The sequence below is a fragment of the Chrysemys picta genome, chromosome 10, assembly GCF_011386835.1.
Source record: "Chrysemys picta bellii isolate R12L10 chromosome 10, ASM1138683v2, whole genome shotgun sequence".
NCBI classification, from domain to species: Eukaryota; Metazoa; Chordata; order Testudines; family Emydidae; genus Chrysemys; species Chrysemys picta.
Window position 1 is genome coordinate 24,462,175 of NC_088800.1, and position 18,047 is coordinate 24,480,221.

General features: G+C 42.5%; 1 protein-coding gene across 1 annotated transcript in view; it reads left to right on the forward strand.

Moving 5' to 3' along the window:
* UNC13C (unc-13 homolog C) overlaps positions 1-18,047 on the forward strand; it is a 402,369-nt gene that overhangs the window by 181,343 nt on the left and 202,979 nt on the right. The window contains exon 13 of the mRNA XM_065558178.1: positions 17,265-17,415. Coding sequence (XP_065414250.1) covers positions 17,265-17,415 — 151 coding nt within the window. The remainder of the gene's footprint in view (positions 1-17,264; positions 17,416-18,047) is intronic.

Genomic DNA, 18,047 nt, shown 5'->3' on the forward strand with positions numbered 1-18,047 from the left:
TGTAGGGAAACTCATGCACAGGGTGTGCATACGTAGAACCTAAACCTCTGATTCCCAGTTCCCTGCTCTAACCACTAGATGCATTTACTCTCTCTCCTTTATCTTTCCATTACCTTTGTACATCGTTACATCTTGCTTAAAGAGGTGAACTATTACTTAATGTACTATTATAATTTTATAGCTAGATTTATTTCTATTGTACAATGTTCCCATAAATGATTTAGGACCAAGTCCTTTAAAGAGAAATGACATTTATTTTATAGTATAAAACAATGCAGTGTATGGTGCCTACTGCCTTCACTTCCTTGATGAAAACAAAAACAACACTGGTTTCTACTCCATGATAAACTCTTGAGAGTTAAGGCCTAGGCATGAGATGCCTTTCTCAGAAAAAAACAGGTCTGATTCTCTGTCACAAAGTTCCCTTCTAACTACCCCTTGGGTTTGACTGGTTATCTCACTGAGGGATAAATGTGCATCAGTCAGAGATCTTTCGCTGAAAAATGTCTTTACTGATATATATATATATATTTTTTTTTTTACTTCATGATGACTAGATAAAAAAATCTATTGGAAAGTTTGAGAGTACTGTCATTTTTCCACAGGGTGATTTAAATCTAACTATTTCTGGATTTCAAATATGATGTAAGCTAGGGTTGTATGTTTGGTTCTTTTGGATTAAGGTTTTCATTTAGTAGTAATAAAAATAGAAAGATTATTTTTTCATATAAAGAGGAAACTGCAATTTTCAATTGGTAAATAATGTAACAACAGCCTGATTTTCATCATAAAAAAAGGAAGAGAAACAGAACTGAGCAAATACTGCAACACATTTTCTAAGAATCTTCATTCCCTTTATTTTTTATGAATTGGCTTAGATTGGTTTGTCCCCTTTTTGTGTTTGCCATCCACAAATATTCTATGAACTGATTTTGTCAGGAATTCCAAACTAGAAATTGTAAAGCAAACATTATAGAATATTGCAGAATGTGAATTTCAGATTCATAATCACAAGTAATTTCACCAGAACCTGGAGACTAAGAATTATGATCATCCAGTCAGGGAAAAGAAGCCTATCATGACCTATTACGTTTTAAATTTTGTGTGCTCACAGTGAATGGCTCATATATAAGTTACAGACCAAGTATCAGAGGGGTAGCTGTGTTAGTCTGAATCTGTAAAAAGCAACAGAGGGTCCTGTGGCACCTTTAAGACTAACAGAAGTATTGGAGCATAAGCTTTCGTCTGATGAAGTGGGCATTCACCCATGAAAGCTTACACTCCAATTCTTCTGTTAGTCTTAAAGGTGCCACAGGACCCTCTGTTGCTTTTTACAGACCAAGTATTGTTTGTTTAAATTAATTGGCAATAATTAATTTTGAATAATGAGCATGTTCACAAACCTGTGGACAATTTGTGAATAAAAAACGGATAATTTATCAAGTAAATTTTATGTAGTGAATTATTCAGCCAAATCTAATGGGCAACTCATAAGAGTATGTGCACTCATACAGCTCAAGAGAGCATCTTGGTAATACTGCAGTTCTACTGCAAGGAGTTTTCTTTCGGGGTGATCATCAATTGGCTTTGCTTGTGTTTATGAAAAGACATCTTTTTTGTGGAGTATCTTTAACAACCAAGACAAATTTTGTAGTTTCTTGCTTTGGAGAATTGAGTGACCAGAATAAAGAGCAGATCCCATGTGGTAAATATATCTCCAGTCTAAAAGAAAAGCAATTTTCCAGTATACAACAGAAAGAGAATTTGAATGTAATTACTTGGCTCAGAGGAACACTTTGTAAGCATTTGACACTCCAAGTTCTGGTTTGCAGACTCTGTCCATTTCATCTCTTTTGGTAAAATTCACAAAAAGCACAACAACTGGCACTGATTAATACCTTTGTTGTTGTTCTCTTCAGAGAGGTTAAGTGGCCACAGAGACCCTTTCATCCTTAGACCTTATCCTTCCAGGAAAGGCCTGAGGTTAGGGTTTCCAGGTATCCATTTTTTTACCAGAACGCCAAGTCGAAAAGGGACCCTGGTGGCTCTGGTCAGCACTGCTAACTGGGCTGTTAAAAGTCCGATCAGCGGTGCTGCAGGTCTAAAGCAGGGAACCACAGCCAATGGGAGCTGGGGGGGGGGGGGGGGGAGGGTGGTGCCTGCTGGCAAAAGCAGTGCGCAGAGCCTCCTGCGCCCCTCCCCCCCGCACCTAGGAGCCGGACCCGCGGACCTGCGGCTGACCACTTCCGCAGCTTAGCGCAGTGCCAGGACAGGAAGGGAGCCTGCCTTAGCCCCGCTGTGCTGCTGACCAGGAGCTGACCGAGATAAGCCTGTGCCCCAACTCCAAGCCCCCTGCCCCAGCCCTGAGCCCTCCCCAAACCCTAAACCCCCTCCTACACCCCAAACCCCTCATCCCCAGCCCCAAGCCCTCACCCCCTCCCACATCCCAACCCCCTGCCTCAACCCACAGCTCTCTCCCGCACTCCGAATCCCTTGGCCCCGCCCCCAGCCTGGAGCCCCCTCCTGCATCCCAACCCCTCATTCCCAGACCCACCTCAGAGCCCTCACCCCATCCTGCACCCCAACCCTCTGCCCCAGCCCAGTGAAAGTGAGTGAGGGTTGGGGAGAGTGAGCCACCAAGGGAGGGGGAATGTAGTGAGCAGGGGTGGAGCCTTGGGGAAGGGGCGGGGCCTCGGGGAAGGCACAGGGCTAGGATACTTGGTTTTGTGCAATTAGAAAGTTAGCAACCCTATCTGAGTTACAATGGATGGGGATGGGGCAGTGGGAAAAGGCTTGCAAAGCCACTGCCGATGCAATAGCTGTTCTGTATGTCAGTCATGAACTCCTGTCTCCAGAGCTGCAGCTCTGCAACTCCTCCAGCTACACTTACTTCACCATAATCCTGTATTGAGCTACTGGTTCTTTGAGTGACTGTATACATGGATTCTACTCCTCTTGGCTGTGCATGCACTCTGTGTGTGCAAGACTAGATTCTTTTGGCCTATAGTATCGGTCGGGGCTGCATCTGCAGCCTAGGGGTATGTCCACACCACTGAAAGAAGCATGCAGAGTATAGAGAACATACCTGCAAAATCCCCCTAGCACAGGCATAAATAGACTAGCATTGAAGCTGGTGAGGCACAGTTTAGGCAAGAAAAGACTTGTCTGAAGGGTGTGGGTATGTAGATGAGTACATACCCTATATGTTCTCTACTCCCCAAAGCTATGCCTCCCTGTCTACACTGCTCTTATTAGCCTCTATTCCAACTTCAATAACTTCTAACAGTGGTAGGAAGAACCACCACTTAAAACTGAGCCAAGGCATAGGTCACCTTCTCCAGTGCCTACCTAGGTGAGGCACAAGTCATCACATGCCCAGCTTTTCTGAGTTCAATAGTCAAAGGGCAGCCAATTGCCTGAGAATAGTCTCTCTGGAGTCCTAGTACTAACTGTTAAGAGAGTGGTGGTGATACCCGCTAAACCTGTAGACTGTCTCTCTCTCAGTAATGATCATTCCATATCCAGTAACTCAGTACCCACAGCCTCTGTACAGGCAAATTTGGAACCATGCTCCCTGTGCTTTGCACATCGGTACCTAGTGTGTTGGTACCTAGGGCATCTATGGTTCTGAGTGATTTATATGAGAGCACAGTATTGGAGTCTCCAATACTTGAGGGGATGAGGGTCGTGCTAAGCCACGTCATCAATACAGCAGGTAAAGGAGGGATCTGCGATACTGACTTCACCATCTTCACAGTTAAGAGAGCACTACAGAGCCAGAACCCTGCTGACAGGACAACCTCTCTCGGAAGAGGTGTATCTCTTTTCTTCATCCTCATTGAGGCATAATAGGGATTTCTCTCTGACATGCACCACTTCCTCTTCTGCCAAGCCTGGCAGGCTCACCAGGCCTACAAATGAGGAACAGTTGGAACCTGCACAGATCTGTCTAAACAGCTTGCAGCAGTGAGCCTGCCAATCCAGGTCAACAGACTCAGGCTCGTGCTATTGTACTAAAGTAGCTGTGTAGACATTGTGGCTCGGGCTCTGAAGCTAGCGATGGGTTTCAGAGCTTGAACTCCAGCCCAAGCCACAGCTTCAAATCCCTGTCTATACAACTATTTGTAGCACAAGCCTGAGTCTGTTGAACTTGGCTGTGAGAATCACTGCTAGGTAGACCTACCTCAAAATATTTGTTGCACATGCCAGTATCCATTCCCGCCATGTCCAAGGGAGCTGACAGGTTTTGCAGAAAAATGCTCAGAGGATCACCTGGACCCAACTTTGTTATATCTGACAGCCTGGGTGCTGGCTGGCAACACTGAAAGAAGCTGTTCAGCTAAAGTTTAGACCATTCTGTTCCAAAGCAGGAAACCCTCAACCAGGGTAACTTATAAAGCTAAGTGGAAGAGGCTTTCTGTTTGGGCATCTCAGCACCAGTTGGTTCCCTTGACATCACCCGTGTCAGCAATATTGGACTATTGACTAGCCCTGAACAAAATTAGGCTATCAACTCCATAACAGTCCATCTAGCAACAACATCAGCACATCATCCTACTCTCCAGGGCCACACTTTATTTTCCCATGCTACAGTTGCAAGATTCTTTAAGGGCCTTCCTTGTGTTTTTCACACCAGTTTGAGAGCCCTTTCTCTCTTGGGACCTAAATATAATATTAACAGGGTAGATGGGTCCATCCTCCCCCCGCTCCTCTACCACCTATCCATGAAAATGGCCTTTGTAGTAGCTATTGCATCACCTTGGAGAGGTAAGGGAGATATAGTCCTTGGTTCAATGTTTTAAAAGGACAAGGTCAATCTCAGGCTTCATCCTAAGTTTCTGCCCAAAATTGTTTCAACAAGCTATATGAGTCAGTTTGGTCATCTCCCATTGTTCTTCCCCAAGCCTCACTCAACCCCAGGTAAGCAAAACTTCTCACACTTGATGTGGTAAGGGCACTGTATTTTTACATTGACAGGATGAAACCATTCAAGAACATCCCTAAATTGTTAGTGGTGGTTGCAGAAAGGATTAAGGATCAAGCAATAGCCTCTCAAATATTATGCAAGTGGATTTCCAACTGTATAAGGACAAGTTACATATTCGCCAGGTAGATCCACCTAGCCACTTTAGAGCTCTTTCCATTAGAGTTCAGGCAGCCTGTTAGAAAAATGTCCCTATTTGTGAAATCCGTAGGGCAGTTGCATGGAGCTTGATCCAGAACTTTACAAGATACTACTCTTTAATACAGGCTTGCAGATCAGATGCCTGCTTTGTTAAGGCTGCTCTGCAGTCACTGTTTAAGTAGGACCCCTACTGCCTGCCTCCAACAACTGCTTGTTAGGTACCAAGAATGGAATCCATGTGGAGAATCACTCAAAGAAAGAAGTTACTTACCTTACAGTAACTGTGTTTCTTCAGGATGTGTTGTCCAAATAGATTCCATGGCCCATCCTTCTTTCCTGTCCTACTCCTCTGGGATTCTGTAGTGGCAAAGGGACTGAAGGATGGTTGGTCCTGCTCTGCCCTTTATGCCCTCAGCTGTGGGGACATGACAATATCTGGGATACTGGCGTGGCTTCAACAGACACTGTTGGCCAGGGCAATCTGATGTGACACACCCCAGGGTGACTCCATGTGGACCACACATCTCAAAGAACCACAGTTGCTCTCCGGTAAGTAACTGTTCTTTTATCTTTGCTCCCTCATAGTACCAAAGGCAGGGAACCCGCTGAAGTGTGGCTGCTCATACATGTAAGGGCACAGTGGGAATGAGAAGGGGGAATTTGGGAAGCAGTCAGATAGAACAGAAGCAGTACATGGAGAGAAGGACATTTGGGGCAATGGAGAGAGACAGACAAAGAAGGAGGGCAGTAATGAAGGAAAGCACCTAGACACATTAAAAAGGGTTAAATTTTCCAGCGGTCCCCCATTTTGAGGATCTGTGTTACACATTGTAGCATGGGGATGTTGATGTATGCTGCAAACTTGAAGGAGAATTATGTGAGTGAGGATGGGAAACTTACAATTAAAGTGGTAACAAAATAGAGGAGAAGATGTTTTCGTCTCCTTCCCCAGTCCAATCTCATTTATTTCCCTTTAAAAGAAATAGCCAAACCAGGGGCAAATACCCTGACGCTGAAATTATGTATTTGGAGGCCTGGGCATGTGCTATAGTAGAGTCAAGTGCAATAAGCCTTGCGTCTTCTCCTCTCACTAGCAAGAGTCAGCATGGACAGCACTTAACCCTCCTATCTCAACAACATAATTCTCATTCCAGCAGAGCAATTCCCATTTGCTGTATCACCTCTTTCGCCTACTAGTCTTTACTGAATGTGACTGAATTGCAGGAAGCACACCAATCACCCACTAAGGTCATTTTCTTCTATAGCTTTTGCTTCGTTTAGGTGTGCTCGTTAATTAGCCTGTCCTGCATGTGTCTCTGTCAGCTTCAGCTGCTGATAAGATTCATTCTAGCATGAAGAGCAGAAGAGTCACAGGCCCTAGAGATTGGTTGTGATCTTGCATTGTTTTAGGGCAGCAATAAATAACGACAGTGGACCTGGCTTTCAGTGATTCTGAGCAATCATGCTCCAAATGAAGTCAGTGGGATGTCATCGCCTCTGAAAATCAGGCCCCAGGTCAGTTTTGGCTACAGATGCAGTAGCACCATGCCACCCACCGAGCAACTGAGAGTTTTCTTAGTTTTCTGCCTGATCCAGCTCTCCTTCAAGTCAACAGAAATGTTGCTATTCACTTCAGAGGAATTAGGGTCAGATCCTTAGATTGCAGGCTCTTCTTTCCAGGGCTTTAGGGGGAATTCACCCCTGTGCTTTGGCCAGGGGTGACTCCAGGCACCAACTCAGCAAGCGCATGCCTGGGGCGGCAAGCCGCGGAGGGCAGCGTGCCGGTCGCCATGAAAGCTGCAGTAAGGCTGCAGTCAGGCAGCCTTCAGCAGCATACCTGCGGGAGGTCTGCCAGTCCCGCAGCTTCGGCGGCAATTTGGTAGCGGGCACACCGAAGGCGTGGGACCGGCAGAAACGCCGCCGAAGGCCGCCCGGCTGCCGTGCTTGGGGCAGCAAAAAACAATGAGCCGTCCCTGGCTTTGGCCACAAAGATACACCGAGAAAAATAGCTGAAAGCAGACTGCAAGCCACATCCTTGATGTAGGGAGTCTCTTTGACAGACTCATAGTCCCCAGAATAGGTGATATACCATGTGTGGGTGGGGGGGGGGTGCTCCCAAAGGGGGCCGGGGTGGTGAAGGGCGTCATGTTGGGAACAGGGAGGAGGAATAGCCAGTTATTCCTATGCTCCAGCTATTCCTCAGCTGCTGACAGGACCATAGCTACCATGGCAGCCGGGTGCTGGGCTGCCCTAGCCAACTCCAGGAGTAAGCTGGACCCTAGCAGCTTCAGGATCAGGAAGCTACAAACTGCATTTCCTTGTTCCTTGGACCGGCATGAGGTGTCTTCTGTGGAATGTAAGATCAAGAGAGTAGACTGTGACCTTTATTCCCCATCTCCTTGAGATGCTTTGGCTCCACTTCTCAAGTCATATTTGCTACAATGCTAGTCTACTTAGTCACCTATTTGTCTTGCAGTTTTTTGTGAAAAAAGAAAAATGTCATCTAATAACACTTAGAAAGGCAATAGAAGAAATTTTATATTTTCAAATGATTTTCCTTATATTAATTTTCTAAAACCCAGCAATATAAGACTATTATTGCAGATCTGCTGCTGCTGAAAATATGCCACTAAGCTCCCTCATTAACAGCAATTTAAATGTTACATACTTAGAATTTCAACTATGTTGATACAGTAAGGAAACTGCATTTAGATTTTTTAAATTGTTTTGACACCAAGCTAATTTTATTGCAAAATTGAAGCCAAAGTGCTTGATGTTAATAATCCAGTGCCTTTTAACCGTGCTGTGGAAAAATGTAAGCATTTCTAAAGCCTGTAGTTTCATTCTAAAAAATAACTGAGATATTTGCATTTTAATTTGTTTTATCTTACAATACAATCTATTCTTATATGGTGTCATTTGTGAAATGCATCCTAAGGCACTCTTCTAGCCTATATCATTCCCCCCTGTGCTTTGGCCACTTGATGCACTAGGCAAAATGGCTGAAAATGGCTCCCAAAAGCAAAACACAAATTTCCTTTTATGGCTGACCATAAAAAACCTAGGACTAAGCTTGCAAAGCTTAATTTGTGTGATTAATCCATACTCATAGAAACAGTCCACTGCACTGAGAGATCCAGATATAAGGAAGTGCCACAGTTAAAGGGCTGAAATCCACACCTTGGGCCAGATCCTAGTTCTTTCTATGTCCTCCTTACTCCAGCTGCAAAAAGGAGATCATAAAATTGGCCTAAATCATGTGTCGCTTGCAAGAGGAAGGAGAGTGGCTAGAGCACTGCTGCTTTCTGGCAATCCACAGCTGTCAGAATGGGCATTTTGAGGAACATTGCCAGCTGCTGCAAGTTAGAGCAGCACTGAGGGTGCTCTAACTTTCACAGGCAGCTTAACCAGCCCAAAGCTGGTTTTAGGAACTGGGGAGCTGAAAGGCAAAGTAAAGCCACCTTTGTCCTCCTTGCCCCCTCTCAGATTCACACAATGTACTGCTAAGCCAGAGTCAAGGACTGAGGCTCTTGAATGTGGCACTGACCCTTCAACTTCATACTTACAAGCAGTCCCATAAGTGTTTGCAGGCTCAAGTCCTAATTCTCTTATGTTAGTATATCTCCAGTGACGTATATGGAATTGTATCAATGATCTCTAAATGAGAGGAGCTGGATCGGTATGTCTAGTAGTAACCAGAACTTGTCTTGTCTGATAATCTCTTTCCTCCTATAAAAAATGTAATAACCAGATTTTATAGTTCTATAATTTGATTAATGCTTTATGCCATCCAAAAGATATGACTGTAGAATATCTTTTTAGATTTTTTTTACTTAACATAGGATAGTATATTTATGAAAATTTATTATCAACTCCTGCTGAGCAAAGCTAGATGTACCTAAAGTTTACAATAGCATGTGCTTTAAACATCTAGGATGGAGTTAATCTGTGTCAGAAAATAAAAACAATATGACAGCAGAGAATAAATATTAGATAAAATATTATGACTGAATTGTAGGTTAAAAGTAATTCTGCTAAACAGTTGCCCATGGAGAATTGCAGCAAATTTTGCAATTTACAATCTATGAAGTGCTAAGAACAATTTAAATGTATTCCATTCCAAAAACCAAACTCTTAGCTCTTTGGATTCCTATTTCTAAAATCGTTGTCCATGTATTGTTAAATGAATAGCCATTTTAGAGTGAAAGTAACATTTTCATTATAATAAAAGTATAATGATTTCTAAGTCTTGAACTCCTTATTGCAATTTCTTCCTTTTTAACATTGGTGAATGAATATATTGCTCTTGAAAATGAAGAACTAAAGGAACTGATTTAAACCAAGCTCCCTGGTATGGATCTTCAACATCATGGGCATTTCTTGAGCAGGCACCACCATTTATATTAAATGTTTAAGTGCCAAATTGTGGCCTGGCTTTTTTGACATTCCCTTAATCCCCTGCCTGTGTTACCTACATTGTGGGTAACAGTGTGGAAAGGGAAGCAGGCCCTTCAGAGCCACTATGAACCCCCTTCTGTGCGGGTGGGCTGAACATGGTGGCAATGGGACAGAGCCTTCACACTACCCCCAATGCACTGGCCAGAATAACTGTGCCAAAGAACTGCACTGAACCTACTTCCAGTACAATTTACTCCCTCCTTGGGGAGCCAGGAGAGAGAGTATGATTGAGTCACAATCTCTAGCCCAGGCTGCTCCAGGGAGTGCAGTAACGCCTAGCCCTTTCTCAGGGCTGGTCATATAGTCTCAATCTAACCTAGAGTGGGTCTTTTGTTGTGAAAAAATGGGATGCAGAATGAGATAATAAATGTCATTTTCATTTGTGACCCTAAGGCTAGAGGTTAATTAGAAGTGAGCAAAGAAACTGAAACAAAATTCAAAAACTTCGAAAATGGAGGTTTTCAGATTTTTTTTAATTGCTCAATTTCTCTCACAAAAGTGAAATTTTATTGTTAGCCCATTTTCTCTCAAAAATCTGCCTATTTCCAACTGCATATGCAAAATTTAAAAGAAAAAAATCAGTTTTTTTCAGATCAATGTTACTTCCCATCAAAATCATGAGAAATTTCTGTTACTGATGTGAAACTAGCAATTTGACAGAATAATTGTGCAACAGCTTGAAACAAAACTATGAAAAGGTTCATATGTAAAAATAGTAGGATTTGTTTGTACAGCTCTACCTTGAATCAAGGTCTCTAGAAACGAAAGGCGAGTGCAGTAACTCATTCTGGCTACCTGCTGTCAATCATATTGTAGTATCCCAGGTAATTAAACCAAAGAATGACATTGGGGAAAATTCTGCTCCTTGAGCAAATGTAGGCTCTCTCCAATGTCGGGGAGAACCAAAAATGCACCTCCAAGGATAGATTTTTTTTTTAATTATTTTTAATTATTGCATTTGTTTTGAAAGATGATGATGGCTCTGTACTGTTGGAATATTGAAAGGTTTTTTTTATTAAGATGAACAGCCACTTATTTTTAATGGCCTGGAACATATGCAAAACATGCATTCATGTTCCCATTTTTTATATTTTATAATTGCACTCTTTTTTTCTGTCTTGGTATATAAGAAAACTCCATTAGTTATGATATAGAGCACTGGAGCCCTTGTCAGTTCAGCAACTGATAAACTCAGAATATTCCTATCTAGAAAAAACTGTCTAGCAAAAATTCCTTGCACTAGCAAAATGTTTGTTCAGTAGAACAATAGATGGAGAAAGACAAACTGATGTATGCAGTGCTTGTGCCTAATGTATTGCTGATATTGTTCAAAGACCTGCTGCACTTTATTTTTTAACACACATTTATTTTTATTTTTATTTTTTGAAGAGTGAGGACAAATCTTTAAGAAGTTTGTCTTTGTGTAAATACCATTGCCATAATATTGTTAAGGTTAGTGCCAGACTTTAATACCTACAGCATTAAAATCAAAGTCCATAAGGCAACCTGCTAAGGAACTACTGGTAGTTATATTTGCACATTGACATTTTTAGAACACGTTCCAGGATTAGTTTCATGAATTACTTTAGTTGGTGCATGTGTTCCATTTCCTCCTTTTTCACTGCTTAAACCCATTTTCATTCTTTTGGACTCCTAATACCAAGTAACTACCATACTGCTGAGTAAACAGAGTTGGAGTTTTTTAACCTACTTGTATGAGTATTACATTTCTCAGATAGTCATATTATAAATATCGCATACAAAATACTTGAGCTCAGGCCTTAGGAAGGTTATGATCAATATGTTGATGACCAGTTTAATTCAGGTTTTCAAGCGTTAGACCAGATTTTTAAAGATATTTAGGCATTGATCCACTCAGCATTCCAACCCCTATGTCTCATTTTAAAAAGGGACTTGGGTATGAAGGAACCTAAATCCCATTGATTTTAAATTGGCATAATTCTTTAGCTTCACTTTTATTATAAAGGGGATTTAAAAATGAAAAATAAATCTCTAATTGATTAAACATTAGAATGTATTTACCGAATAAGCTGTCATCATTTTAAACTATTTTGTGATTCAGAATGATTGAAACCAACTGACAAAAGCAAAGAACCCAATTCTCGAACCTTTACTCAACTCTGGGTAGCACTGACTCACAAGGATAGTCCAATTGAAGTCAATGTTACTATTGATATGAATAACTGCTACTCAAAATGAAAATTGAATACTCAGGGTCTTAGTAGTAAATATTGCTTTTGGCTGAGAGAAACACATTTAGCACACAATTTCTGATTTTCAATACTCATGGTTTTATTTTGCACCATTTAAACTCTCAAAGATCATGAGCAGCATAAAAAAGGACACCATTAGTGCAAAGTTAATATCTCACAATTTAACTGAATAGAACAAACTGGGGGAGTGTTAGATTTTACAGTAAAACTTGTAAAATTGTACACAGTAGCTGTGAAATTGCTGTATGACATGAGAGCTTGACTAAAAGTAACCAAGAAACAGACTAGAAGGATCTTTGGTGTTTTCCATTAACTGCAAAGTTTGTATGGAAATAATATTAGATCAGCAGTGGAATTTTAAGTATAATAAATTGGATGTTTCATCTAATTATTGAAAAAAGATTGTGTTGATTATCCCTATATATGCTGATTAATGCCTGTTGAAATTTTAAACACTAATCTCAAAATGCACTTGGTGAATCGATCAGTGGTGTTTTCTATTAACCTTGAAGGTTACTTGAAAATGCTGATGAAAATCATCCCAGGTCAACATTGCAATTTCATACAAAGCAATTGGGCCAGGTAATTAGAACACCCGAATAATAAATGAGTATCTGGATGATGATTTGCTCATATTTGTGTTTTAACCTTAAAAGGTTGCTGAAATACTCTGGCATTAATGAAAATAAACTTTGACTAGCAACATGATCATGAGCCAGATAGCAAGGAAGTGCTGATTTTTAAACCCAGGCCATGTCATTCACTGCTTTCTCTGATTCTCTTTCTCTATCTGTAAAATGAGACTAACAGGACTTAATGGTCTGCCTCACAGAGATGTTGGTAAATGTTTGCAAAGCTATCAACATAAAAAGCATGATATAATCACTAAGCATTAATGTACACCATTTGTTAATGCACTTCAGCTCAAGGATCTCTATGCCACTTAAATCCTGCATAGAGAGTGCATTGGAGTGGTGGAGAAACCCTGGAGCCCTGGGAAAGGGTCTTTACCCCAACTTTCCACAGTCAAATATGGAAGGTCACAATGGGGCCAGGCAAGGGAAGGGACCCCAGAATCACTTGAATCTGAGCAGAGGTCGGTGAAATTTTTCAGACCATTAGTATATAAATCAAAAATGCAGTTTTGGGATGACTATTAACGAATTGGACACATACACTGAATCGTGTCAGCCAAAAAAAAAAATTAAAAATTGGGGTCTAGATTCACAAGGGCACTTGTAAATATCTAGCCCTTCATTTATTTTACTTTTATTAAGAGTTGAAAATGCACAAAATCTAAACAAAATTTTTCTGACTTTTTTGCTTCACCAAAAATCTTGAAAAATGTCAGTTTTGGTTTGACCAAATTCAGTTTTTTTTATTTGAACTGCAGCGACCTGAAAAATCAGTTATTCACTCAGGTCTAAACAGGAGTCCCATAGCATCTGCTCCAGGGGGCTGCACCAACTGTCCAGCCCCACAACCTGGCTCATGGTTGGGAGTGAGGGATGGATTTATCCCCACAACCAGTGCACACTAACCCTGCACGGTGCCTGAATCCTCTGTGTTCTTAGCTATTAAGAAGTCCACAACATATTTTAAAATAACAAAAACTAAATAGAAGGTTAGGTATTTTTGAAGACTTTTGTGGCTGCACAAATTAATGACTTGTTTATTTCTCGGAAGTCGTGATTTTAAAACAAAACTATAAGGTTACTTGTCTTGAATGAGTTGCTATAGGGAGTTAGAAAATTGCAGTATAATAATTTTTTCCAGCCAATTGCATTTCAATTACAAGGGTCAGTTGATTATGTCTCTCATGTTATATTCTTTTAGAAAAAGACCTAAAATGTTTTAAACTAAAATAAGGACAAGACATATGGTTGGAGCATTTACTGGTGGTTGGAGCATTTGGGAATACACTGGAATCTATTCTGACTCCATTTGTGATGATCTTGCTCTGAGATCAATGGGATACAAGTCATTGATTCAAGCTCAAATGTCTGTAGCACTGACTAATGTCCTTCCTGACTGATTAAGGCTAGTGGGGAAGAGCTGTGTCTGGAGGTGCATGGGTGTGGTGTTCTGTCCCATCTAGTGGCACCGAGACCACTTAGAGAGATTAATGAATTTGCTCTACATGCCTTAGCTAATAGCCAGTTGGCTTTTAGCTCATGCGGTAGAGGCTCATGCACTAAGCTCCAGAAGTCTCAGGTTCGATCCTGCCCCCCGATGACCAGAGTCTGTCCCTGTTACACATGTAACACATATGTAAAAGAGATCCAGAATCAGAGATCAGATATACTTAAATCTGACTCCTGATCCTGGATTCCTGACTCTTGATGCCTGAGACTTGTAATGTGGAGGTAGCAAAAGATGGTAATGGGAACAGTCTCTTCATCCAAGTGTCTACCTTGTTGGAGCTGCAGGTTTCTATCTTCTCTTATTCCCTGATGTGTTCATGAAGCAGATAGTGATTGGTGCAGGTTTAAACTGGTGTATCACCAACCATGCCTCTTACTGCCTCACCACTGAGGTCTTCCTCACGGCAGTTTGGCAGGCATTTTTGCTTTAATTATTAATAATAATTTGTGTAGTGTTCACAAAGAATTTACTAAGGGCCAATTCCTGAGGTTTGAGTTTTCCTGGATAAAAACTGGGTAACACCAGTGCCAAACCAAGTATTCAGTAATCATGCCTCAGGCCCACAAAAATCATGAGATTAGCTTAAAAATAATGAAAATTTAAAAATACTCAATTTTTGAGCCCTTTGGGTTCGTGTTTTTGAGCTTTTCAAGGGCTATAAAGTTAGCTTTTCTTAATGAAAGCTAAGATTGTCATGTAATCACATCACTCCAGAAGTTGGGGCTCCAAGAAAAACACCTTGTGTTGAGAGACTGGCAATCAACTCAAAAGAGTTTTTGGCAACATGACGGCACCCTTGTAAGCACCTCCCTGAAGGGTACTTGCTTTCTCCTCCACTCTTCTCTGTCCCCCCTGGATCCTTCAATCACAGGTACTCTATCCTCCTCCTGAACCCCTCCTATAGTCTCCTAATTGCCCACCATGCCACAGGCTCCCTGTGTCTCAGCCTCTGAACACACTATGCCAGGGGTTCTTTTGTGTCCCCAGTGAGGGAGCCTCTCCTCCATCACAGAGAGTACTTATTTTCCTTCCCCGCAGAAGGAAGTGGGACAGCTATGTGTCTTCTCTCTTTCTCTTCCTCCTCCACCAAACATGATGCAGGATATGACGGGGCAGCTTGTTGGGAGGAAAGAAGAAAAGGAAGCTCTCCTCTAGGCTCTTCTCGTTCCCCTTGCTGACTGAGCATGGAGGTGTTGAGTGGAGTTTTTATTTCTGAGAGCTGTTCTCACACAGCAGAGGGGTTGAGGGCTGGCTGCCCGCTGCAGCTGACAGGAGCACTTTTGGCTTTGGTGCTGAGGACCTCTCCACACCAGTCTGAGAGTTAGGAAGGAAGCGGGAGGCAAGAGAGTCCTATTTTCCTCTCTTAGCATCCCCCCTGAAATTATACCTCTGCCTGGAAAAAGTAGCTTTTAAGACAGGGAGAGATGGTGCTTGGCTGACATGAAGAGACAAACTGTTCCAAGAGATCATAGGAATCTGTGTTATTGAAGGCCAGGTTATGATGCCAGGAATGGTATCGTGGACCCGGACAGAGTCATTTTTGTCTCTCCAGCAGGGGGTTTGAGCAGCTGCAGCTGTTGGGACCGATCAGGACATGACAGTCAGTCACAAGCAGATGGAGGGAGCAGTTCAGAAAAGGGATTGGGAGCACCACAGGTGGTGAATAGGAGAGTTGGAAGATATAAAAGCAGTGATGTAGGCAGGGCCGGCTCAAGCAAAAAAAAAAAAAAAAAAGGTGCGGCCAGAATGGCAAAGCAAAAAAAAAAAAAATACAACCTGCGGCATGGCCGGAGCACGGGTGCAGGGAGACCGGCTGGGGATGGAGGGGGGGCGGGAGGGAGCAGGCGGGAGAGAGAGAGAAGGGGATGGCCAGGTCTACAGCAGGGGCGCTGCCACGTGGCCTCCTGCCGCCTGCCACGAGGGCTCCACTCCGGTCGGCGGGGAAGGAAGGAAAAGGACTGCCCTGCAGGTCGCTCTGGTTCTCCGCGCCGCCGCCCCCTACAGGGCAGCCGGAGTGGAACAAGAACAACAAAAAAAGGGGGCCGTGCCGCCCTAGGCTTGGGCAGAATGCCGCCTCAAACAATCTGCTGCCCCAAGCACCAGCTTGCTCAGCTGGTGCCTGGAGCCGGCCCTGGATGTAGGCTGGGTGAAATTAAGTAGGGAGTTGTGGAAATGTAGCAGGATTTAATGTGTTTTATAGACAAGAATCCAGTGACAGGATTGAAGTGAGGGAGGAGATATGGACAAACAGTGTAAGTGGAAGATGACATTAGCAATGGCATGAATTAGGATATTTGGCTTAAGTTCACCTATACAAAATTAAGCATTCAGTGCTTGTATTACATTCTTTTTTCTGTACAATCTACAGTATTTTGTATTTTCAAAGTCTTTTTCTTTTTTTCATTCAAATGAAACAGAAAAAGTGTGTACCAACAATAACATCAACTTTGTTTTAAATTCAGAAGTGTTGAAATTGAACTCCTCATCATTTTTACCTTGTGTATTAATACTTCTTTATGACTTATACTATGTTTTTTAAATGTTCTGTGACCTTACAGCTGACATTGTGTTCTCATTAGTTTATCAATAGTCAGAATTTCATCTAATTATATGTAGTTGTCCTATGTAACAGACTGATTAGCACTCAATATTGATTCTAGAAGAACACCATTTATTCTGGTTTTGCACTCTCACCTGAGTGGAAGTCAGATATTCACTATTTTATTGCCTGGTGTACGACCAGTATTGATGCTCTTTGGTTTCTTTTGAGTGTAAAGCAAGATGGAAAGATTTCTAGTGTCCAGGACTTTTGGAAGTCCCACTTCTCGGTAATAAAATAGCCTAAAAAATAAGCCTTAGTAATACTTTAGAAAAATTTCATTCTCTTTATACCTACCACCCAAACTCTTTGAACCTGAAACTAACCTGGGTGGTGTAGACCCATTGTAGCCTTCTGTGATAACACATTTTATATTTGATAAACATTTTTCTTTTAATACAGTCAAATATAATACTATATATAAAATCACATTTTATTTTAGAATTGATACAACAAGTTAACATTTCTAGCTGTATTCAGTTTTGAATCACCAGTGTACAACCCATAGCAGCAGTATAGATCAGAGCTAGATTCTGATCTCATGTATGCCAGTGTAAGTCCCAAGAGCCGCCATTGGAGTTGATGATGTTACTTGGAATTTACACCAGTGGAAATGAAAGCAGAAGCTGGCCATAGAACGCTTGGAATGTATCTGTATAGCATACTTCTAATATTTTAATAGTAATCTCTGTTTGAATTTTAGGCACTTTTCATGTCTATCTTCTAAATACATGTGTTCTGGAGTTCCAGCAGTGATGAGTACCTTGTTGGCCAACATAAATGCTTTTTATGCTCACACTACAGCTACAACTAATGTGTCTGCCTCAGATCGTTTTGCTGCTACCAACTTTGGTGTAAGTATAATTTCTTTACCCTGTGTAATAGGTCCTTGCCGGGCTTGACCCTTCCGGCGGGAGGGGAGCCACACCGACTCACTACAGTTGGGATAGATAGACAGTTATTTCAGCAGTTCCGGCCCTCCGGTGCAGGGACGGAGCAAAACCGACGGCTAGCTAGGGAGCCCAGGCCCTAGATCAGGGCGGGGCCCGCACCGTTCTAGCCCAGGCCCGTAGGTGCGGGGGCTGGGCGGGCAAACAGTTAAAGAACCCAGGCCCTGGATCAGAGCGGGCAAACACAGTTCAAGCTCAGGCCCTTATTTGCAGGGGCTGAGCGGATAAACAGTTCAGGAGCCCAGGCCCGGGATCAGGGCGGGGCAGACACAGTTAAAGCTCAGACCCTTATTTGCAGGGGCTGAGCGGATAAACAGTTCAGGAGCCCAGGCCCTGGATCAGGGCGGGGCAAAACACAGTTAAAGCTCAGGCCCTTGTTTGCAGGGGCTGAGCGAGCAAGCAAATAGGTAGGGTACACCTAGGCTTCTGTAGCCGAGCGTTGGGTGAGGGGGACGCCTGCCACCCGTGAGCGGGGGTGGCAGGGGGGAACGCAGGCCCACCCACTCCACTGCGTTCCAGCCCGGGGCCCTAGCAGC